The sequence below is a fragment of the Rousettus aegyptiacus genome, unplaced genomic scaffold, assembly GCF_014176215.1.
Source record: "Rousettus aegyptiacus isolate mRouAeg1 unplaced genomic scaffold, mRouAeg1.p scaffold_m13_p_1, whole genome shotgun sequence".
Lineage (NCBI taxonomy): Eukaryota > Metazoa > Chordata > Mammalia > Chiroptera > Pteropodidae > Rousettus > Rousettus aegyptiacus.
The window spans coordinates 148354144-148379935 of record NW_023416284.1 but is presented as its reverse complement, the minus strand read 5'-3'; the positions used below and the strand labels follow the sequence as shown (position 1 = coordinate 148379935).

General features: G+C 33.8%; 1 protein-coding gene across 1 annotated transcript; it reads left to right on the top strand.

Annotated features, from left to right (window-relative positions):
* Positions 1-25792, top strand: HDAC2 (histone deacetylase 2). Its single transcript, XM_016136972.2, has 14 exons — positions 1-356; positions 9237-9349; positions 10375-10492; positions 12133-12207; positions 12610-12748; positions 14635-14776; positions 17158-17250; positions 17330-17438; positions 20104-20244; positions 20476-20584; positions 21239-21369; positions 22127-22282; positions 24726-24783; positions 25411-25792. The coding sequence occupies exons 1-14, from the start codon at positions 305-307 to the stop codon at positions 25439-25441; spliced, it is 1467 nt and encodes a 488-aa protein (XP_015992458.1). The 5' UTR covers positions 1-304; the 3' UTR covers positions 25442-25792.

Here is a 25792-nt window from a genome sequence, read left to right as displayed (position 1 = left end):
ACGCGTCCCGCCTCCCCTCAGCCTCCAGAGGTGGTTTGGCCGCCCCCTCCCTCGCCCCAGTGTCGCGAGTTGGCGCCGCTGCTACCCCCCGCTCAGTGCTGTAGGCCCCTTGGCCGGGCGATCCGAGCCTTCCCGGCATCCCCTCCTCGCCTCCCTCCGGCCTGCGCCTTCCCGCGGGACCGCCACCCCCACCCCCACCGTCGCCGCAGCCCTTCGCTCTCCGCTGAGCCGCGGGGGCAGCAGCAGCAGCAGCAGGAGGAGGAGGAGGAGCCGGAGTCCGGAGGCGGCGGTGGCCGGGGAGCCCATGGCGTACAGTCAGGGAGGCGGCAAGAAGAAAGTCTGCTACTACTACGATGGTGAGGAGCCAGGGAGAGTGGGCGGGCAGGGCTGGGGTGCCAGGCCCAGAGCCGCGCTGGGCTCTGAAGCCGCCGTTGCGAGTGGGCGCTGGTGTCGAGGGGTGGGAAGGAGGAGGGACCGATGTTTGGCCGCATCTTAACCCATTCCCGACCCGCCGCCGCCAGCAGGAGCCCCTCCACAGTTAGCGGCCCCCCGGAGACTCTGCGGCGGGAGGCAGGTGGGTGCCCCACTTTTCCCTCTTGCCTGCCCCAATCCGGCAGTGTAGTGCTCCGCCCTTGGACGGCGCCGGCCTACCCCGGCTTCGTGGTGGTTGCGAAGGGGACGGCCCTCACTGGCATCTCTCCGCCCGCCACTCGTGGGAGCAGAGGTTTGGGGGTTCTTCGCACCGGCCTCTGGCGCCCAACCCCTCCCCTAGGTCGAAACAACTACCCCGGCCCAGACTCCACACAAAGCCCGGCGGGCGCGAGAGCTCCGCCCCTCTAGTCCTCTTCGCTCCCCCAGTCCCCGCTGGTTCCCCTCCCCTTCGTCTCCGGCTGGTCGGAGCTCCTCCTTTCTCCGCCTCCTGCCTCACCCCGGACCCCTCGACCCCGGTCGGTGCTGCAGAGTAGGTGGGGGCCACGTCAGGCTGGGGTCGCACACAGCTGTTTTGCGTGGGCTCTATCCCTCTCCTTTGTTCGCCGAGTTCTTTGAGCGCCACTTTCTCAGCATGCAAATGAAAAAGGTTTCATTCACTTCCTCAATAAAAATTATGGTTTTGGAGCTTGAGGCATTTAGTCTTCGCGGGAAATATGACGGTGGTAGGGAATGGTGGAGTTGTTTCTGCTTTTGTTGTGTAGATCAGACTCGATAGGTCCTGGCTTGCCTCTGTGAGAAGTGGTTACCACCCATTTCTTTGTTGCTCTTTGTTCGATCAGGAAATACCACCCTGCTTTAGAGGTTTAGGAGAGTATTGGCATCTTGTTTGTGAAGCTGTTTCTAGGTGGTGGAAGTCCTGGTGTAGGAAAACTTTGAGGAGTACAGAAGTACTAAATAATCAGGTGAGCTTGAGCTCACGGCGCATACCTAAGTTATAATAAAAGTCAGATTTTAATTTTCAGGATTCTTTTAATTTGGACTTTGAGCAGTAATATTAAGTCTTTGAATCCTGTTTCCTAAACCAGCCTAGATTATACTAAATGGAGAAGTAACCTGTTTACAGATTTCACAAAGACGTTAAAATGGTAAATAGTTCCTAGTAGTTCATTCTCCAGAGAAGGAATTCTAAAATTTAACAAAGAAGCTAGGCTTAACGACCTGAAAGCCCTGATTTGTCTGAAGCAGGACAAACTTTGGAAGCTCGCTCCTACATCGAGGTATTATAAAGCACAACATCTTAGAAGTGTAAAGAACTTAAGAGGACTGGGTCAGAATAATTCTTGATTTTTTTAAAATGGCCATACCGTGTCGCTTTAATTTGAAAGATCAGTGTATTAATGCCTGTTTATATAAAACAACCACCTGTGTCATTTGTGGGAAAATCTAAAATCTTACAGAAGAAATCTAAATTGTCTGATACTTAGTAGCCAGAGCTAAGAAGTAACAGTCATGTTTTAAAAACATATTTTGAGAGTACCCCATATATGTGTAATACAGATTGGTCTGTAATTATGCCATCGTGGAGGAGTAGAGATGGGATTACATTTTAATTTTAACGTCAATTATTAAAGTTTCTTAAAATTCATTCTTTAAGACTTCATGCATATTTTGGGTCACTGGCAAAACCTTGGCCTTGCACATACCCTGATCATGTTGGAAAGCAAGTAACCATGAGTGTAAATTAATTTTTAAAACTATATTGTTCCAAAGCTTTAAAGATTTGTTCTTGTCAGAACCTGGGGTAAAGGAGAAAGGCTTAACAAATTAAAAAGGTTGGAGAAACCGGTGTTAGTTGCTGTTGACAGTGATAGACTCTGATAAAGTAAGCTCTTTGTAACTTCTTGTCACCTGGCTTGAAGTGTAGAACCAGGAGGTACACTTAAGTAGCAGTTTTATGAACCAGCTGCTGGTACCTGGACCTATTTATGATGAGCCTTTGTTGAAGGAACAGGAGCAAGCCCTGGTCCCAAGGGCAGGATGCAGGATGATAGGTAGAGTGGAAGACGATGTTTAAGTCTTGTGATTGTGACTTAACACTTTATTGTAGACCATTCAACTGCTTTACCTGATGGCCAGCAACAGGTATATAACTGAATGTTTGGAAATTTATGGTTAGGTTTTGTGTCTTTGGTGTGTAGTTCTTCCTTGACTCATTTTTAGAATGAAATTTGTAGTTGCTTTCATTTGGAATATTCTTTGGGTTGGGGGGGCGTACTATTTCGCAGAGTTTATTAAATTGCATAGGTATCATTATTACTATTATTACTATGTGATAGTATCCTAAGCTTGGCAGTTAATTCCAAAAGCTTACTTTTTTTTTTTTACCAGAAAAAATTCGATTTTGTCTGCTTGTGTGTAAAGGTAGCAGAAATGGTTTCTTTTCTTTTCTTTTTTTTTTTTTAATTGCAAAGAAAGAGGATGCAAGTAAAGCAGTTTTTGCACCAAAGAATTCTATGACTTGAAGATACACTACATGGATTAGATTGGAAATAGATAGTATCAGTAGTAATAGGGCTTGAATAATTTACTAGTTTTAATTTGTTTTAATTTATTGTTAAAGGAAGTCACTAATTAAAAAAATTTGTTGGTAAGGAAGTAAAAAGAAGAAATATAAAAAGGAATGGAGTAGTAAATTCTATAATCATAGGAATCCTACCTTTAGCCTTAATTGGAAAGACCATTAGGCATATTCTTAGTGACACAGAACATGTCTAGCTAATAAAAAGGACCTCAAAAGACATGTATTTTTCTCTGGACACTTTACGTTCTGCTGGTTCCAAGTGGACCTCCAGGTATTGATGAGTGAAGTATCCTTAAACCTTTGAGGAAAAGTAAGAGTTCTTATTGCTCTTACTGTAGTTACTGACTGCTTCCAAAGTTTCAAAAAACATTTCTAAAACTTGTCATCCTGTATATATTGCAAGACCACCAATAATCTGTAAAATATTAAAGCTAGTGACTGAAATCACTTCTGGCTTTAAAATGATGTGATTTCTGTACTTAAATGTAATTAGAAAACCAAGTTGAGGTAGACCATGATTACAATACTCACATTTGTAATATTTTATCTAAAAATGTTAAATATTCTTTGTTTTGGATTAAACTCGAAACAATTCACATTTAATGCCTGTTTTACCCATGTATATAATATAGTAAGGTTGTATTTACAGTTGACCTTTGAACGACATGGGCTTGAACTGCAAGGGTTCAACTTATAGTCGGAGTTTTGTTCAATGAGTATACAGTTGGCACTTCACTTCCCAGGTTCCACATACATGGATTCAAAGGACAAACTGTATGCAGTGTTCTGTGCCATTTTACATAAGGGACTTGAGCATCTGGGGATTTTGGTATCCACGGGAAGCTGTGGTATTGGGGGGATGTCCTGGAACCAATTGCCTACAGATACTGAGGGAAGACTATCGTTACTTTGGGGGGAGTCAAGTTATATGTAGATTTTCAACTGTGTGGAGGTTGGTATTCTTAACCCCTGCATTGTTCAAGGGTCAACTGTATATATAATCTATACAATTACATATGTACAGACACACACACACATTCATTCACACATACATATAGCTCGGTGCTCAATTTTTTACTCTTGAGAGTGCATTGAAATGTTTGGAGACAAGTGGTTCAGAGAAAAGCACTTAGCAGTATACAGAGATAGAATATTAAAGTTACCAAGATCGTGCCTTCCAGTATGCTCCTAGTTTACTCTGGGAAATTTTAAGAATTCTACTTGGGAGCCAACTATTGACAGATTTTCTTAGATTCTTGTTTATAGCATTGGTGCCAGTTTATTTTCCTAGATATATATAGCCTTTAATACAGCTGCTTGGATTCTTAGCTGTAGTGTAAATCTTTATTCTCCATAAAACAAGTAATCATTTCTTTGAAGGTAAATCAGTGCTGAGTGAATTACAGCAGCAGTTCATAAATACCGGTGGTCTTCATTATATATATTATTTAAACATAGTAAAGCATAGCTCTTAAAATTAGACTGAGATTTTTCTATACGTAGGTCTTCTTCCCTCAGATATTTTTTACCACTCACTTGTTTCAAATTTTCATCTTATCAAAGAGGCTTTCACACTATTACCTTTTGTCACTATCACCTAACTTCTTTTGTCTTCCCACCAGGATATAAGCTTCATGAGGTCAGAGTCTGTTTTTCTTACGTCTATACCTCCACCATCTAAATTTGTAAAAATCAAAAGTCTTTTGAATTATTGATAAGTGATTAATACTTCATGTTTTTATAGATAGAGCACTTTTATATAACATTCTCTAGTTCTTAACAACCACTGAGTTGCATACAGATAGGATAGGTGGCATTTTGTCTGTTTCACAGTGAAGATAGGTCTGATCCCTGTTCTCTGTCCACTCCTTATCCTTTTCCACATTGACTAGTTTTAATGCCCGTGGAGAGGTCAGTCAATACTTGGTACCCCCAACCACCACATTTTGATGACACAGGAGTGGATCCATTTTCACTGCTACAAAAAGAAAGTTTTCCTATGCTACCAAAAGGAAATACTAGTAATTATTTCTTCCCTTTAACAAAATACATAAATGCTTTTGTTGACAAGTCCTTAAAGGAAGCAGTTGAAATTGGGAAGGAGATAGCAATAGTAATAGTATTAAAACATTTAAAGTTCAAATATAAGGATGTTTGTACCGGCTAATAAGTCTTATTACCCTCTATTTCAATAGCAGTACGCTTGTACTTGTTCATTCAGTTAGTTTTGGGTTCAGAAATAGCAAATGGGCATAAAGCCCCTACTATGTGCCAGGAAAACAAAAGATTTTCAGTCTTAAGAAGGAAATAAAAGACTATGTTAGATAGGAAAAGAGGACATTTATGTAGGATAATTAGACAAGGTGAGGCCTGAAGGAAGAGAATGGGTCAACCATAAAAGAAATTTTCTGCATAAGACATTGCAAACTGCAACATTCAGGTAGGTAGAACCTGGTGCACTTAATGGAAAGGAATGCAAGAGGAAGGCAAGGGTGCCAAGCTGCATAGTAAAAGGCCAGTCCCACACAAAACTGGGAAGAGATTTGGAAAGCCATTGAAGGTTTTTAAGTAGTCTCTTGGAAATAGAGAACAGATGAAAAAGAGTGGTAGAATTGTAAGATTGAGAGCAAGAATTAAATGCATGTTGGTTCACATATAATGTGATGATTACAGCTAATAGACATGGGCACATTTAAGGGAGGTTTTAGTAGTAAAGCAATAAAACATTGATGGATTAGAAATAGAGTGGGAGCTAGGTGATGGTAGTACAGAATAAAGGATAACTGTGAAGTGTATGGATTGAGCACTTTGGTGACCCATTTCTAAGAGAAGAGGATTTAGGGCAGCATTCTTGTTCACAGATTTAGCCAAGCACCCATAACAGTGCCTGGCACATGGTAGGCTCTTGATTTGTTAAATGAATGAATGGATTTGAGAAACCTTGATATGTAAAGGTCAATGGAATGGGTATGGGTAGGAGTAGAATTCAGGAAAGTGGTACTGTAGAAATCAAGACTCCCAGTGAGTGACCAGTGTGTTAAAGCTGCGAGTGGACTGTAGTCTGTGGAAGACAAAATACTAACAGTAGCTTTCTTTATTTATTCCTGAATAATTTTTAGTCAGTTTATCTTTAGGGATAAAGGTACATTTCACAATCCTGAAATCCAAAATGATCTGACAAATTGGAAAAAAAAAATTCGTAACTTGGGAATCAAAAGCTTGACCTAAATTACTGTTTATGATCTTTATTCCACTTACTGTGAATATTCGCACATTTTTGCTGCAGAAGTATAAAGTTAGATTATAAAATGCTGCTCAGACTCTAGGATGTATTATATTACATTTATAAAATCTGAAAAAAAAATCTGAAATAACATCTGGTCCCAGGGAGTTTGGACCTTAGTAGCCACTTCCAGTCTCATAGCTTGCCGAAGAGTGAGCATTTTCTAAAATTTTGCAGGTAACTAATTCTTTATGATAATTTCTTCACATTGACAAAGTTTGGAAGCTGCCTTGACTACTTTTTCTGGATACTTATTTTGTTGGTAAAGCATTTTTGAATATTTCGATGAAAACAGGATAACATTTAAAGTGTCCAAATTGCATTAATTACCATTTAAATGAGATGAATGAAAATCTATAGGTCATAAAACTAAAAGACATTTTATCTGTATTGGAAAGTAGATGTCTATAAAGCAGCCATCTAGAGAATTTTAAGATATGTGGTTTAAGCAGGACAAAGTTGGAGATGGTTCCTTTATACCCCCTTATCTTTTGGAATAATTCTTGATAAATCAAATAACAATTATCTGTTGCTTGGCAGCCCTTGTAGACCTGTGCCACTGAGGTCGTGTGGGTATTCTTGGTGGGAGTAGAGCTGCTAAATTGTAGCAGAGAAACTTGTTTAAAGTTATGTATATTCATAATTTGAGGACCCTGTTGGTGAAAAGGTTACTTTGATGGATTAGATAGGTAGTTTCTTAATGTTCATTTCTTTTAAATTACCAAAGATCCTAAGCATTTATTAAAATACCGAATTCCGCATATGTCCTTTTCTTGTCAGGCTACCACCTACCATTTCTTTCTAGTGACTGTAAGTGCCATTGCTATTAAGTAACTATTAAGACTGGCTGAGTTGCCCCGCTTAAGTTTTTGAATCTAGCTCCTCTACTTGCCAGCTCTGTGACTTAGCAATGTTACCTAACTTACTTGCATCTCACCCTAATCCACTCTTGTAAAATAGTAACAATAATACTAATTTCCACAGGTTAGGATTGTTGAGAAGATTAACAGATAATACATATGAAGTACATATTGTAGCGCCTTCTAGTAAGCGCTCAGTAAATGCTAATTACTGCTATTATTTTTTTTAAAACACTTGAGAAATTGCAACTCTGTCATCTCTTCTGTAGAGATTATTGGGGTCTTTCTCATTATTAGATTATTGGTGGCTTTTCTTTAGAGTCTCATTATGTCCATAACTACAGTATATGATCTGGAGATATGATAGATGTTAGAGACATTTCATCTTGGTACTTCTTACACAGAAGTAGGTGGAAGTTATGTGAAGACTAGAGTTTCTTTGGTAGTGATGATAACTTAGAAATATCTTCCCTACATTAAATTAACTTGATACATGATGGTGCTTTGTAATTCTAGTGAGCTTTACATATTTAAGAATTCTTTGAGACCAGACTGCTTTTAAGAAACTATGTACTGCCATCATGTACTGGAGAGCTTTATAATAAATCCTTCCATGATTTATTTATAGCTTCCTACATTTATAGCTTCTGAATTGTGATCAATGCAGAGGAATGTCATCTATCCCCATAGCCCTGCTTTACTAACCTGTGTTTCCTACATTTATAGCTTCTGAATTGTGATCAATGCAGAGGAATGTCATCTATCCCCATAGCCCTGCTTTACTAACCTGTGTTGTCTTAGCTTTGTTGTTGGCATCAGAATTAAGAAAAGTGGCTTTCCTTATGACCGTATAGGTATGAATTATTTTCAGAAGAGAGCTTGTGTTGAAAATGAAAGGTTAGGTATAGGTGTGATACCAACAAAATTTAGTAATATTATTAGACATAGGTATATTATAAAAGTGAACATTCATCCTGGATTATTATCAAATATATGGAAGAGAAAAACAAAAGTATGAGTTCTCAGTTTTCACTAAACAAACAAAAAGAGGTATGTAAGTAGAATTTTGAAAAAGTTTTAATCCTGAAAGTGAGTAAATGACATTCTTTATCTCTAGCTCTTATTTTATAGACTCATGTTGAAATGATTGACTTCAAGTCAATAAAGTCAGCTTGGCTGTCCTAACTAAATTTTGGAATTGCTTTTTAAAAACTAAAATTAGTACTAAAAGTAATAATTCAGTAAAGGCTATCTTAAAAAATCTTGCTACATTAGAAAATAATACACATTTAAGGGGTCTCCTTAACACTTTATTACAGAAACACTGGAGTTTTACCTGAGAGTATTGTTTTTATTGAAATTTGATAGGTGAAAATATGTGATTTTGGTGTTTATTTTAAAATAAATCTCACGCATAAGTTTTAAGATACTGTAGTATAAGATGTTATACAAAGATAGGCTAGGAATTATAACTTTAGCGGTGAAGAATAAGACAAAATACCCTTATTTCCTTGAAAAATCATGAGCAAAACTTACATTTAGGATTCAAATTTCAGTTGCCAATATTTCCCTTATAGATTGTGATACAGTTATAGAATGTGATAAGCTCACCGGATACAACTATAAAGGATTTCTGGGATGCCAGTGAATCATCCAAGAAGTAATATTTGCTGTAAAATTTTAAACATACCAGTGAAACTCAGATTTTACCTTAAGCATCTCGATGTGCCAGCAAATACTAAAAGCAGGTGTTACTTTGAGGAACATAAACTATGTTTGTGAGTAAAGTATTTTATTTGGGCTAATCTTAATAAGAAATTTTGGTGAACTGTAAATCAAAAGCTTTCGTGCCTTAATCTATAAATAAACAATGTATTAATGGAATCATTGGCATATAAAAGTGTGTGTAATAAATAATATCTTGGTTTCCTAATACAGTTTGAAAGTTGTGAAATCTAAACTCATTAATATTTAAAATCTAATTTAGGTAGGAAATGCCTTAGTGGTGAACATACATAAATTTACTACTTAATGAAGATTCTCTCTTGTCTGTATTCATTTTGTCTCTCTTCTATTTTAGGTGATATTGGAAATTATTATTATGGACAGGGTCATCCTATGAAACCTCATAGGATCCGCATGACCCATAACTTGCTGCTAAATTATGGCTTATATAGAAAAATGGAAATATATGTGAGTATACCTTTTGGAGAATATACTAAGCACTGATTTTTTTTTTTTTTTAATTCTTTGAAAATTTATTCTCCTTGGTGGCGAACCATTAGCAGATGAAAAGGTCTGAAAGAAAAGGGAAACACTTTTTGTTTTGTCCTTCAGAGAAAACTGAATGTGGGAGCTGTAGCCTCTTTACCCTCTTTCTTTTGCTGTTTTATTTAATGTTTCCCCAGGTCATATTTTTACATTTCTAGAGAACAATTCTATTTAGCATACTAAATGTTTTTGTTAATAATAATAATTACTGAGCGTTATGCTGTTGAAGAGTTGATTTGGGACTGTTACAAAAGAATTATACAGAAAATTAATCCTATAAACATTTATTGGCATGTGGAACACTGTGATGGTGGACAAGCAGAGTACAAAACAACATAGAATACAACTGCCTTAAATGTTTTTGTAGAAAAAGGTGGAAGTATATATAAAGATATGACGCCATTTTTACCTTTTTGGAAAGAAAAAGACTTGAAGCAGTTGACAGTGTTGGGGTATATATCTGATTTTTTTTTTTTTTTGCATGTAAACATTTAGAGAAAAGGAGTTGTATAAGACTTATAATCAAAAAGCCCTGTTTGTCATAAATGAAATTGAGCTCTTTGGAACAAGGATGATTAGCTGAGGCAAAGAAAAAGGAAGAGATTATGAACAAAGACATGTAATGGAAAATGAGTCTCATTCTAGGATGTCATTGAAATCCATGGATATAGAGCAGAAAGTTTATAATGGAAAAAAAATTTATGAATATGGATTTGACTTTATAAGGGTTGAGCCATTTCTACTGCAATAAAAGGAGTGATTCATTCTTAGTTGGTTTTAGACTGGTCTAATACTTTCAAAGGAATATGAATTAGCTTTGGAATTATTTCGTTCTGGAAGACTCTAATTCTGTTGAGGATTATTAAAGGAAATTGTGTACTTTGTGTTTGATAACTCTGATATAACCAGTTGAATTCCTCAATTCTGACCTTTATTTTTCTTCACAGAGGCCCCATAAAGCCACTGCAGAAGAAATGACAAAATATCACAGTGATGAGTACATCAAATTTCTACGTTCAATAAGACCAGATAACATGTCTGAGTATAGTAAGCAGATGCAGAGATGTACGTTTCTATGTTAAATATATATTAATATTAATAAGTATGAATGTTTTTAGAAGCTTATAGTTAGGGTTATCCAAATCTAGATGTATTTTCTGATCTAAAATAGTTTTAATTATTAACTTGAAAAGACATTGTGAAAACACTAAAGCTACTTTTTTTAGAAAAACCTGCTGAAGTCTGTTGGCCTTTCAAATTTCCAAGGGAGCTGTTTGAATATTCCCTTGCTCTTTAATTTGGTCCCATGTTAACTTTGGAATAATGGATATTAGTAAAGAGACCTCACTCCCTTACTTTGAAAAAAAGAAAATGATTATACTTTGGCCATGGCCTGGTGTATATACCTCTTGTCTTCTGTTTGTGTGCTTTAAACTGGACAAATTGGACTCTAGTAAATATTCTCTGTTACTGTCCGTTGTTGTGATATTCGTGAAGCTCTTCATTTTCTTCTACATGTTTTCTCTTATAGATAAAAGGTATCTTATTACAGATTAGTGGGCTTGAAAGTAGAATGTAAAATGTCATCCTAAAAATGATTGGAACAGTATCTTTTAAAGCCTCATACTGGATTTCATTCTCATCATTATTTTTATTGATGAACCTCAGCGATGATTTTTTAAAAAAGTTTCAATAATAGTAAATTAAATGCAGTTGCTAGAAATCTCATTCATAGAATTTAATATACATTTCTACTGTATATTTCATTTTATTCAAAAAATTGATAATGTAAATAAGACATTATTTATGTCTTTTTTTCAGTGAACATTCAGGCTTAGATTAAGAAGTCATGGGTAGCCCAAGGGCAAATGAGTTAACAGGTAGATTTGACACTTACATAATACTGAATCATATTAAGATTGTAAATGTATCTGAGCTGTAAGAAACTAAAATGTATTCATTATAGTGTTAATAAATTAGGGATATATAAAGATATTATAAAATGTGACCCTTATTTTTAAAGGGATTGTAATTTGAGAATGAGGAAAAACTAAGAATGGGTTATAAGTATATATCTGTGTCCTTTTCATTCTCTCAGTACTCAGGAACTAAATATGTCGTAATGTGTCATGTATCTGTATATCTTGTTTCCTTGTGCCATAGTGCCCCTTCCTTCTATGTATCTTGGCTGTTGGGAACCTAGTTTAATTCTTACTATCTTTTGAGATCAAGGTTAACCATGGGCATTAGCAACCAGCTGTTGTATCTTTTAGAACTTACTAAAATACTTTTTAAGGTTATAAATGTTCTGTGTACCTAAGGAGTTTTGTTTTTTGTTTTTTTTAAGTAAAAGCAATTGAAGTTAATTAAACTTAAAAAGTATCATATATTTGAGAAATGCCTAGAAAATTTAAGTCCATGTTTAATAAAAGCAAATATCTTCTATATTTTTATAGCTATTGATTTCTTATTAATAGAGTAGAGATAGTTCACTAATAATGGTAAAATGTGTTTTTTCACATGACACTTTACCTTGGATAAAATGATAAATTATATTTTTAAATTGCAAGTGCTAGATTACTACTGTGATGTATGTGTTTTATGGTTACATCAAACAAATTAAAGTACTTGTAAGAAATATTTTTTGTAAGAAAAAGCTTTTACTAATTCACAGAATGGATTGACATTAAATCCGTCTTTCACAGTTAATGTTGGAGAAGATTGTCCAGTGTTTGATGGACTCTTTGAGTTTTGTCAGCTTTCAACTGGTGGCTCAGTTGGTAAGTGTCCTGATGCAATCAGACTTAAGTCGATTTAATAACAAAGTAGTCAGAGTGTTTATAGTAGAGTACAGTTGTCGTTAACCCCCTTCATGCTTTATGATCGTAATAATATTTGAACTTTTTTTACTTTTTAGTTGTTTACTTCCATTGCATTTTCACTTAGAGACTTTTTTCCAACTCGTCTAGCTACCATTGTATATACTCTTATTTAATCTGATCACACCTAGAGGAAAATATTTAAGGAAAAACTGTTATTAGAGCCCTAGACAATGATCTTTCTCTTTTATAGTTTTAAACTTTGTCTTACACATGACATGCTCTCTCCTATAGGGCTTTTGTCTAGTTACACTAATTTTTAAAGCTAAACATTTTCAAAGTCTTTCCCATCTTGTTTCTTAGCTGGGGCTGTCAAGTTAAACAGACAACAGACTGATATGGCTGTTAACTGGGCTGGAGGATTACATCATGCTAAGAAATCCGAAGCATCAGGATTCTGTTATGTTAATGATATTGTGCTTGCCATCCTTGAATTACTAAAGTAAGTTAATTTGTATTGATATTTTTCCTGTGAAAAAGTGTTTTAATTAAAACAACAAAAATCAGTGTCTTTTTTTTAAATCAAGTAAACAGTAGGTTGAAAACAGTTAATGGTGAATCTTTAGTGGATTCATTACAAATCATAATAGGAAAATCAACCAATCCTTGGACTATTTAAGAATGAGAAATGCATATAAAATATCTAATAGTCTGGCAATTCAGATTTGAGTTACAGTTTCAACTAATGGAAGTTTATGTTCTAACACTTTGTGAATTTTAACTTTTGAAGGCAAACATTTGAAACCTGTGTCAAAGGAAATTTTGTTGTGGTTACCTGTTCAATTAAATGAAGATTACTACCTAGGTTCCAGGTAGAATAGGGCCCTTTGCTCTAAAAAGGGATATTATTATTACCTCCTAAGTTGCTGAAGGAATTAGTTTTAAAGTTATCCTTGACTGAAGCTTGAGAGAGATCTGTAGAGATACTTGTGAATTTGGAGTTACAAAGTTAGATGCTTTTTACCTCATCAGGTGTAACATATCCTAGCAGATTCCACTTCGGATTGTAGTGATTTAGTGTTTTCTCACTTAATATTTTGTATTGACTCCTCAAATGAACAACTGGGCTGTTTCAGTTGACTAATCAAGAGCTAACAAGGAAAACCACTTGTTTTTAATTCACTATTGATGTTAGTTTCTGTGTCTTCATCTCTTAGCAGCAGTTCTTGCCCACATGCTAATAGTCTTAAAACAAGTTTAGTTTAATTTCTCTGGACACATTTCTTCAACTGGTACAGTCAAACATGATTTAATTGGCTATTGGTTAAACAGCTTATCACCTACTCAGAAACTTTTTGCTCACAGCTTTATTTTCATAAAGAAATTTCGTTATGATGAGACATTCTGTTTATTTTCTAAGATTTTTGAATGTTGCTTTCCTAGGATTTGTGAGTATTTTATGAGTGTTGAGTCTGGTAATGTCAGTTTTTATTGTATTCTTTTAACACAGTTATGGTATCATAAAATAAATAACAGTGTTCTGCCATCTAATTCAGTAATAATCCCAACTTCACTGTGTCTTAAAAGGGTGATATTTAAAGCTCATTTTCCTTTTATCTTGTTTTGACAAGGGTATGCACTGGTAAAAAGATGTCACGGTTTATGATACATGTGGCTTTTAAAATGCATTTGAGTTATAACTGCATTACTGTGATTTGTAATGCTCCAAGCAGCACTATGAAGTGATAAGAGTACCACATGTGGTTTCTGCTTCGACACCTGAGCACTGCAGTTGAAGCACAAAAGAAGCTGTAGATAGTTTGTAAACAAATGAGCATGGCCATATTTCAATAACACTTTATCTTTTGGACATTGTAATTTTAATTTTATTTAATCATCACTTATCACAAGATATTATTCTTTTGATTTTTTTTGCAGTCATTTAAAAATGTAAAAACTATTCTTATCTCAAAGGCTATACAAGAAGAGACTATTGGCCATATTTAGTCTATAGACCATAGATTGCCGAAACCTATTTTATAATATTGGAGATTTACTAGAGAGATGTTTTAAAATAACAGTCTTAAATATGGCATAACCTTCAGTTATAGAAACACGTACTATTTTTTTTAAAGCACATGGAATAGGACAGATTTCCCAGAAAGAGTAAGTGCATTTTCTCTCTTTTTGATTGGACCTAAAGGGAGGATTTAAAGGTCTGAGGCTCAAACTATAAAATCAGATGTTTGAATGGTCTCTTAGACTAGAAAGGAGATTAAGCATTCAGGAATGCAAGCACTCATAAATAAGTTTCCTGAATCCATGGTGGTTCATCTCATCTTAAAACCTTTATAAAAAGCTTATTTACTGCTTTTTTTTTTTCCCCAGGTATCATCAGAGAGTCTTATATATTGATATCGATATCCATCACGGTGATGGTGTTGAAGAAGCTTTTTATACAACTGATCGTGTAATGACTGTATCATTCCACAAGTATGGGGAATACTTCCCTGGAACAGGAGACTTGAGGGTAATATTGAATTCTGTCTGAATGAATATGAGATTAACCTAGAAGGCTAGTAACCCTGTACCTGAACTAGTATTTTTCCTGAGTCATTAATTTGGAGCTTATATGCAGAATTGAGTCATTTTATAACATATACTTGAATTCACTTTTGCTGACTATAAGCAAAAGTTTAATGAGAAGTTAAATAACTTTATTTTGCTTGGCAATTTTCTTTAGTTGAATAAATAGTTTTGAAAATCCACAAAGCATGTTCAGTTTGAACCTTCAGAACCTACTTGCTGGTAGCATACGTTGGTATTGATTAGAAAGATTGGTGGATTAAAATAATTGACTAAGTCTTTTTCAGATCCTTGTACTGCCCTCCTTTTACAATTGGTCTTGATTTAATAGGTCTAAGTTTTAATGTACTTTTTTCTTGGCTTCTGAAATTTGTAATTATCTTTTGAGGAGAGAAAGAATACCATAGTTTATCCCTGTCTGCCTCTTACATTAATTAAATGCCTTTATTTCTGTTTCTATTATATTTCTGTTATCTTTATCCGTTTGATGCTTTGTGTTTTATGAATGTAAACAGCACTGGTTAAATCCTGTTTCTACAAATTTCTTAAAGTTTTTTGTTTCACTAAAGGGGATTCTTTGTTATTTTGAGCAAAGCACATGCATGTTGAAGTTTATTCCGAAATTTAAATGACTTTTTAATTTATTTTGGATTATGTGAGAGATTTCTTTTAGCATGGCATTCAACATTAGTTCTGAGCTATTTTGTTAAGATTATTTTTCAAATCTGTAGTATGTTGTATAGTTTATTTAGCAACCAAAAGTTTAGTGGCCTTATTTTTCAGATGCGACATTTCTTTATTTGACCACAAGGTGATTCTCTTCCAGTAATAGTTATGACAGTGAAATCGTTATTTATAAATGGGTAGGTCAGTTGTTTAATTTATTTCAGTTTAAGTTATGTGGCTTTTAAAATTACAAATTTATATTTTCAGGTCATTTCCAGTTAGCTCCTTTGGTGTCTTTCCCCACTCGATATTATCTTAAATACCGATGGTTCTCAAAGTATGATCATTAAAATAGCAAAGTCATCATCAGCCTGGAACTTGTTAGAAGCACATATTATCAGGCCTATAAACTGAGTTATTCTGCACACTGAAGTTCAAGAACTACTGCTCTAAACCAGTAGAATTCATTTGTCTGCAATCATTGTACCCCAGTGAAAATTAACCAAAAGCTTTCCCAGCTATAAGCTTAAGAAAGGATTGTTGTATAATCCTGATTAATCTTAGAAATGTCAATGGAGGTCTCTCGATTTCTCATAGTATTCTTATGATTGTTTGAAGTTGTTGAAAAATATTGGAGAATATATGTTTTAAAAAGATTGGAGAATGACTCAACATCTCTTTCTCACTAAGGTTTTATACTACTATATGAAATATTATCTTATTTTTTTCCTTTTTTCCTACCTATATAATATATAGATATTCCCCAAATTTGGAAGAAAGTAAATTATTATATGTGTAGTGTATCTGAACTTCCGTGAAATTCATGTACGTGTTTGGATACTTTCCCTTTTTGGCCTGGCAATTCATTCTAAATCAGAAAAGAAGGCTACTCTGAACTTAGACTATTGTTAAAACGCTGCTTGCATGTATTAAATAGTCTAGGTGGAAGGGGCAAAAAGCTATGATAAGGTAGCAGTTGTGGACTAAGAAATGAAAGGGATAAAGCTTTGTCCAATAAGGGCAGCAGCTTTGAGTTGCCAGCATAGAGTGGTAAAAGTGTGGATCAACTTTCTGTTCTTAGTGTCAGTGTGTATTCCAACTATGTTTTTAGTACAGGCAGGAGTCTAGAGATCCACAATACTTAAGTTTAACCAGATTTGTGTAATTTGTATTTAGTTATATATAAAAACTTAGGTTACTTTAAGGAAAATTGTGGGGTATAATTCCACTTGATTTTTTTAAATCAAAAATTGGGTTATAATCTTAAAGATTCATTTTTATTGAGAGATTATAATTTAAAACACATAAGAATCAGTCGCTCCTAATCCCTTAGTGTTGTAATTAAAGCACTATTTTGTAGAAACGTCTTTCCCATCTCTTTGAGGAATATATACATATATGTATGTGTATATCCTGAGTAAGTGAATGAGTGAGTGAGTGAGTGACTGTGTGTGTGTGTGTGTGTGTGTGTGTCTGGAATCCAGCCCTCAACTTCTCTCCTTTGCTGCTTTTGGGAGTTAGTACATGCCTAGAGTGGTACTTCAACTTATATGGTAAACTCAAAATTGCTTCTTGTTACTAGTCTTTTAGTCTTTTAAAAATATTTTAACAAATATGTCATTAAATTTTCTCTAAGATCTATTTAATTCTGTGTTTTAGGATATTGGTGCAGGAAAAGGCAAATACTATGCTGTCAATTTTCCTATGAGAGATGGTATAGATGATGAGTCATACGGGCAGATATTTAAGCCTGTAAGTATTAATATTTTTTAAATCAAAATAAATTCTAAAATGTTTTTCGAGATAATAACATTTGTTATCTTACACATAGATTATCTCAAAAGTAATGGAGATGTATCAACCTAGTGCTGTAGTGTTACAGTGTGGTGCAGACTCACTCTCTGGTGATAGACTTGGTTGCTTCAATCTGACAGTCAAAGGTAAGCAATTTTAAAGGGCGCTGTTCCCAGAAAACCATGTATATATGTATGTGGAATTGACATGTATTAACTACATTTAATCTTGTTTCAATAAGGTCTTGTTTATTTTGTCAAGTTTACATATACATTCATACGTGATTAGTTTTATGTCACATTCCCAACAAGGGCCACTATTTTCATTGTCTGGTTGATTTTTTTAAGTGTGTTTATCTTCCCCAAATAATGTACTAACTTTGTTACTTTTAATTTTTCATTTTAGCCTGTGTATTCACTTCTCATTATGAAAGAAGATGGATTTAGCTCTCTTTCACCACTTTATTCCCAATATTCGCATACACTCTTAATACCTCCATTTTTACAATTTAAATCTGATGTCTCTACCTTAACTTCATATGTGATATTCAGTCTTTATAGTATCATGAACAACATTAAAGTATGTTTCAGCTTTTACCCAGTTTTTGTTTTTTGTATAACTTGTTCTTCCTGTCTAATTTTTCCATTTACCTAGTTTTCTCTTTATGTATTACTAAACAACCAGTGTCTCTGTAGCTTCATTATGATCAGGTGCATCCAGTATCCTGTCAGTTTTACCTTATTGAAGACTAGCCTTCTGACTTGGTCCTGTTTGGATGAGTACCCTCTATCGACCTGCTAGAATGTGGTGCTTTCTTTGCTTCTCTGTTGTATTGGCTTCCCGATTGCTCTTTCCTCTCTCTTCCTCTTAATTTTGTCTCTTTTAATGAAGCACATTTTTAGGTAGCTTCCTAAGAAAATTTATGTGAGAGATTGAGTGCTGCACTGAATACTTAAATTTGATAAATGTTGAAATAAACATATGCTTGAAGCCCAGACCTAAGTAAAAAGTCACCATTATGAAATGAACGAGGGGAAGAAAATAAATCTAAAATTGTATTTAATAAGTTCTTAGAAATGTATTATATGTGGATCCGTAATGATTTAAAGATATCGTACATGATTTTTGGAGTTGTTTTCCTTGTAATTTTTAGGTAGTATGTTGATCTACTTTGAATTATCTCATAGACGTGAAGAATTCTCTAATAGAACTTTTTCTAGGAAGACCGTTGGCCTAAATGGAATTAAATAACTAAATACAGATATTAAAGGCTATTTTATTTAATGTTATACTTGCTACTATATTAAGGCAGCATTAGAATTATGGTATAATTTTATTATTCTGCTTTTATTAAGTCGAACCATATGAAATTAATTGCCTCTTTTAATAGGTTAACAATAGCCAAATAGCATTTTCATATTGTTGAATTTCATATGTTGAAAACCATCTGTTTCCTCTTAATGAAAATACATCTTCATTACGTTTTGACTGACAGAATTTCAGTTATATAAAGCATATAAGGATATTTGTAATTCCAAATCTTAAACTTGATTGTAAGCTTTCTCCACTGACATATTCTCATCAGATCTCTCAGGTCTACTGAAAGCTACCTCTTGTTCATTTCCTTCCTGCCCCCATTTATGTTGTTACTGTTGTGTTCTATCTCATTCTTCATTTTTATAGATTTTAGCCTTTTAAAAAAACCCATATATTCATTTTTATTAGGTTTTGAGATGTAGGAAAAGTAAATTTGTTTAACCGACTGTCTTGGAAGTCTGTAAATTAACTTCTTGTTTTGTTTTTAAATACTCCTAAATGGTTTTTTTTCTGTAAGAAAGTCACATTTTTCTAGTAGCATTAATAAAAATTGGGTTGTGAATCATACAGTGCAACTATTAAACAATAAATGAAAATACAATATACAGTTACATTTTAAAAATTACTAAACTTAAAAATTAACTCAGACAGAATTGGAAAAGAATATTAAAAATAACTGGGTGATGGAGTTTTAGGTATTTTTTTCTTTGTTAAATATTTGGAAAACTTTTTGAGTTTTCCAAATATTTAACAAGCATGGATTTTTTCTATAATTTCTTTTCTTCCCTTAAAGATTGACTTATATGCCTGAACGATGACATTCTAAGAAGTAACTGATAACTTGTAATTTTTTATTGAGCTATGACATTTATCCAAAGAAAAACTTCTTTTTATATTAGGTTTACTTTATATTCAAATTTTTACATGTAGAAATTCATCGAAGTGGTTTTTAATAATAATAGGTACTAATTTTATAATTAAGAAAATTATCCATAATGCCATTACCTAAAGATAACCTGTATTTAAACTTTTGTCATGTAGTTTTCCGTGCTATTTCTGTACATATCTATAGGGACAGGCAGTGACAAAAAATCGATCTAGATTATGCATAATATGAAATGTCATATTACCTTCTCCCCATGTAACTTCACACATGAACATAACATCTTCATGTAACATCTTTCTGGTTAATAAAAGTGTGTTATATTAATGTTATATTCTTAATATAGTTGTATATTCGTCTTTTCTATCAGGGACACTTGCTAATGAAATAGCTGATTATCTCTTACCTGTGTTTTGTATATCATTGTGTGAAAGATGTTTCATAAAAAGTTTTAGACTAGAAATTTCTTGAATATTTTACATATTATTTGTTTTTAAAATATTAAGAAAGCCGTTTTGGTTGAGTAAAATTTTGTTCATGTTTATTTTTAAAAAATTCATTTTCAAACTTACAATGAGGACTTATTATTTCCCAAATCTCCTTTGTCTTAGGTCATGCTAAATGTGTAGAAGTTGTAAAAACTTTCAATTTACCTTTGCTGATGCTTGGGGGAGGTGGATACACAATTCGTAATGTTGCTCGATGTTGGACATATGAGACTGCAGTTGCCCTTGATTGTGAGATTCCCAATGGTAAGTGTTTTTATTATCTCACTTTTGGATAAATCGTCCTTTATAGAAATAGATGGATTGATGATTACAATCCAAAATCATGTAAATAGGAAAACAGTCAATCAAATTCACTTCGCGTACGCTTTTAAACATTTTCTTTAGAAATAGTTCTCACTCAAATCTGGATTTTGGAGCATGGATTTGTGTGAAAACAACTTTTAGTATGTAACTTTATTTCATTGTTTTTAACAGAATTGCCATATAATGATTACTTTGAATATTTTGGACCAGACTTCAAATTGCATATTAGTCCTTCAAACATGACAAACCAGAACACTCCAGAATACATGGAAAAGATAAAGTAAGATATAATTGAATTTACTTGATAAACGTTTCATCTTGATACAGATTTAGGAACCTTTAGAAGGCCAAAGTTCACTAGGTCATTTTAGCCCTATACGTAAGATATTTCCTTTGTCTTTTTCAAAAGCATTGAAACCTTAAGAGTATTGATTTTTTAAATTTTTTAAGATTATGGAAAATATATGGGTTTTATAGCTCAAAAATATTAACATTTTCTATCACTTAAAATCAGTTTTTAAATTGCAGGGGGCACTATAAATTTTACACTTCGTTGTTTTACATGAAAATGAAATGTATTTCCATTAAAACTTTCTAATAAAGCTTTGTCTCCAAGAATGAACTGTTCAAAGAGATAGTGTAGTACACATATCTGAGTTTGTGCTATCTCTCTACCACACACTAGCTTTGTGGCATTTGGCAAGTTAATTTGCCTTTCTGCTTACATTTCTTTGTCAATAAAATAGTACCTACATTGTAAAGTTTGAGGATTAAATGAGTTAATAATTTGTAAAGTAAGTGCTCAGTACATTTTACTTTAATTCATAGGTTAAAGTAGATAAAGGAAATTTTTTGCCTAAATGTTTCCCCTTATATTTAAAAGAAACTTGAAAGAAAATTAATTTTGTCTAATAACTTTGCATATGTAATTTAGACAGCGTTTATTTGAAAATTTACGCATGTTACCTCATGCACCTGGTGTCCAAATGCAAGCTATTCCAGAAGATGCTGTTCATGAAGATAGTGGAGATGAAGATGGAGAAGATCCAGACAAGAGAATTTCTAGTAAGATAATGTCTTGATGTGTATTCCATTATTTTTTTCTGATTTATTAAAATAACACTAGAAACTGAAGAATTTAGTTGCCCAAGAACTTCACGATGGGTCATGTTTCATGAGCACATTATTACTTTCGTCTCCTTTTTCCATTTTTAATCTTATATAGATTTAACTTCCTTATGTCTCAAAGCTTGATTGGAGTGTCAGCAAGTTCCATTTATATGACTACATATAGGATCGGCAATTTCCACAAATTTAACCACTTATGTATATTTGGGAATAAATTGGAAAATAACTCATTTATTTAAAGTAGAGTAACACCTTTTTTTTTATTCTATAGCCTCTTATTCCACTTAATTTGATTTACAGTATAATGGTATGTCATGGTATAGACATTCTAATATACTTGGTATTAATAGTGTTTTTAATTTTGTCTACTTCCTCTCTCAGCTCTGAAATAAAAGTTTACTTTTTAGATAAAGACATCATCCCCACTTCCTATTAGAAAATGTTTTTTCCCTCCAAAGTTCCTTTTAGGAGATCCCCAAATGTTTCTGATGTTTCTTTGAATTATTGCTAGATCAGAGCTCAATTTTCATATTTAGCAAACTATGCATTTAGTTCTAACCTTAAATTTTTAAGTATGTCATTCTATCCCTTTAATTCTAGTGACTGGTTAGTTTATTTGTACAAGAATACACTGTAACAATTATAAAACCTGTGAATACTTTTGTCAAAACATTAAAATTTTTATATAAATCAGTTCGAGCATCAGACAAACGGATAGCTTGTGATGAAGAATTCTCAGATTCAGAGGATGAAGGAGAAGGAGGTCGTAGAAATGTGGCTGATCATAAGAAAGGAGCAAAGAAAGCTAGAATCGAGGAAGACAAGAAGGAAACAGAGGACAAAAAAGCAGGTAAGATTTAATTTTTTGGTAAGTGGTTTTTAAATTGTAAGTTTTTAGAAGTGAACTGTACTGTAGTTAGGAGATTTTGAAGTCAATAATACAAGTATTATAGGAGTGGATATGTTAGATAGGTGACTTTTTTTTCCATATAAGTGGTGCTTAGCTTTTAACTATATTTTATTCAGAGCTCTTCGACTGTGATTAGTCACATTAACTTTTATAACATAGGAAACCTTATTACCCTCTTGATTTAACATAGCCAACATTGCAGTATAATACAGACTCGGTAAGAGAGAAGACAGTGGTTATAGATTCATTTATAGTCTGAGCAGAGCTGAAGTTAAAGGTAATTTTTAAAGTTTATTTTCTGGAAATAAAACCTAAACAAAGAATTAGATTATCCTTAGACCAGTCTAAGCATTTTGAAAAAGCTCAGAGAATAGACTTTCTTCAGAAATTGTTTCAAGTAAACGTAAAAACTAAGGAAAGATGGGAAGTGATTTGGGAACTGGCTTGGGGAGGAGATAATACTTATGTCTTTTAAAATGCTATGTCAGCTTGTATATTGAGAAAATAGATGCTTTAGGACATTGAATTTGCTACAAGAACCTATTATCTTTGAGTTCCCAGAGCACTTACACATACCTCAGTCATTTTATTTAACACATAATATAACACCTTATAGAATTTTACATAATCTTCCTGCTAGATGGAGCTGCTCACGGCTGGGGAATCCAGTATCTTAAATATCTGTATTCTCAACACTTTGTGCATTTCCTGATGGATACCTAATACCCATATAAAAGTAATGGTGATGAGCGTAAGTTTAGTTGGCCAGTTAATTTTGACCCTGTAGCATGTGGAAAACTAATTGAGAGATGCTAGTCCAGCATCCTTTTCCTATATCTATTAACACTGAAGTTATGTGAGTAAGCTGGGTCTTGGGTTCTGTTTTCTTTTTTACTAGAGTTAGGAATCCATAGCATATATTGACACATCTAGTTTTGTTCTTTTGCTCATCGATTCACTCCTCTATGGGCTACCATTCTCTACCATTTTCTAATTTTAACTTCCCAATGTATTATATTACAATGATGGCTCCAGTCTGTTCTTATGTACTGATGAACATCCAGAAATTCCATCTATAATTGAGGCAAGGAGGACTTAGGCTTTAGCTTTAGGATATTTGTAGTGTTTTTCTTGCTTCTCACTGTCAGTAGTGTCTTCTTGTCTGTCCTTATTTGGTATTTCTTCTCATTTTCAAATCTTTCTTTGCTTTTTCTTCACTTTCTTTCAAACAGGAAAGCGTATTTTAGTATGTTAGCTGTCTTTCATTACTATTTTAGTTAAAAATTCATGTGCCTTTCGATCTGGCTTAATAGCCTGGTGGTAGATTAATGTCATAGTTTTTAGCTCCTCAGTATTTATGTTACTGATATTGATACTTTTAAAAAGCTTTTTTATTTGGTGATAAGATTCTTTTTATAGGACCTTGAAACTTAAAATACCTAGGCCTACAGATGAAAGAAATATTATCACAGAAAACTCTTTATATATGTAGCTTAAAATCTAAAATTAGAGCCATTCCTTTTTTATCCCAGTCATGTTTTCATACTTAAGTTTACATACCTAAAATTAAGCCAGAAGTCAAAACAAATGTCATGATATCCATATTGTCACATGTTTGTATTATAGCCTGAAATGTCTGTGTAGAACGCTTAACAATATTTATACTTCACTATATCTTTATTATTAGGTCATTGCCTTAAAACTGGTTCATTTGTTTAAGGAAAATATTGAGCACATTTGGGCAAATTTGTTTTAGCAATCTTGAATTTATAGTGTTATTCCTGTTTCACTAATTTTTATTAAGAATTAAAGTTCCATTATTTATAATGAGGGTAAAAAATTAATGGTATAAACAATAGGATTTGTCCTGCTGTGTCTCTCAGCTGATCTTATCTAATTCTTCAACTCTTCTAACAAAACTCCAGCCACATTGGTTTTTCAGTTCTTCCTACCTACCTGCTAATTCCCTTTTGCTTCAGAGTCCCTTTATGTTTTTCCTCTGCTCATGAAATTTCTCCTCTTTTCTGCCCAAAAGCTATTCATTTTTCAAGATACCTTTCAAATGCCACTTCTTTGTGGTGGCCTTCCCTGATCTCCCAGTGCTGCGGTCACGTCTGCAGGCTTAACTTCACAGCACATATTTCAGCCGTAATACTGTGATCCCAAAGAAGCAAAACTTCCAAAAGGACAAGGACTTTCTGTGTTGTTACATTGACACCATGAACCTCTGTCAGTTTGCACAGTACCTAATACAAAGCTTATTGTTTTTGAATTCATAAATAGTAAGATTGTATATGACAGCTTTTTTATATTTTAAGTAAGGTTTATTTTTAAATGTTTTATTTCAAAATAGGTTTTAATCTTTTTTAATTTTTATTTTTAGATGTTAAAGAGGAAGATAAATCCAAGGATAATAGTGGAGAAAAAACAGATACCAAAGGGTAAATTATATTCCTTATCTAATAATTTTTAGATGCTATAAAAATAAACACATTTACTTGGAGGGTATGTATTCTTTTGAGTAGTACTGGACTGAACCTGAGAATATCAATAAGTATAAGATGCTTTGCATTTTATTCTGTATTGGTGCAGCGTATGCCATCTTAACCATCAGTTTCTATGTCATCTGTTTGGCTCCTGGTCATTTATGCAGTTTGCCTTAAAATCACAAAGACTAATAAGTATCATAACAATATAAATCAATTTGTATTCTTTTACGTAAAGTTAGACCTTTTTGCTATTAATTTTTATATAGACACTCATGATCTTTCACCTTGCTCTTTCACCTAGGCTAGTATAACACATTTAAAAAACTGTTACTGAAGTTTTTATTGTCAGAAAGCATTTAAATACTTGGCCACACATAATTTTGTTCTAGTGTGTATAGGATAACTTGGAAAAAATTATAAGACCACTACAAAGATTAAGGCAGTCATTTACTCCAGAAACACTCATGGCATCATTAGCTCACATGGATCTTGGCGTGAGCCTGCAGGACTTAATCAGTAGGTCCGTGCATTTAAACTGAAATTGTGCCATTTTTTAATATGTCATGTTTCTTTTTATAGAACCAAATCAGAACAGCTCAGCAACCCTTGAATTTGAAAATCTCATCAATTTCAGAACCCACAAAAAATGAGAAAATGTCGAAAAGGAAAAAAAAAATTTTTTTTTTTTTTTTTGGAAGACTCTGGCTTCATTTTATACTACTTTGGCATGGACTATATTTATTTTCAAAATGGCTTTTTTGTTTTTGTTTATCTTGGCAAGTTCTATTGTGAGTGTTCTAATTATGAAGCAAAATTTTTCTCCACCATGCTTTATGTGATAGTATTTAAAATTGATGTGAGTTATTATGTCAAAAAACTGATCTATTAAAGAAGTAATTGGCCTTTCTGAGCTGATTTTTCCATCTTTTGTAATTATCTTTATTAAAAAATTATACTTGGA

What these genes read in the sequence shown, in the direction of transcription:
- HDAC2 (XM_016136972.2), top strand. Translation starts at nt 305, where the DNA reads ATGGCGTACAGTCAGGGAGGCGGCAAGAAGAAAGTCTGCTACTACTAC. An exon ending in TTCAACTGGTGGCTCAGTTG is followed by an intron (nt 12,208 to 12,609) that starts GTAAGTGTCCTG and finishes CTTGTTTCTTAG; the next exon opens with CTGGGGCTGTCAAGTTAAAC. An exon ending in GAATACATGGAAAAGATAAA is followed by an intron (nt 20,585 to 21,238) that starts GTAAGATATAAT and finishes TATGTAATTTAG; the next exon opens with ACAGCGTTTATTTGAAAATT.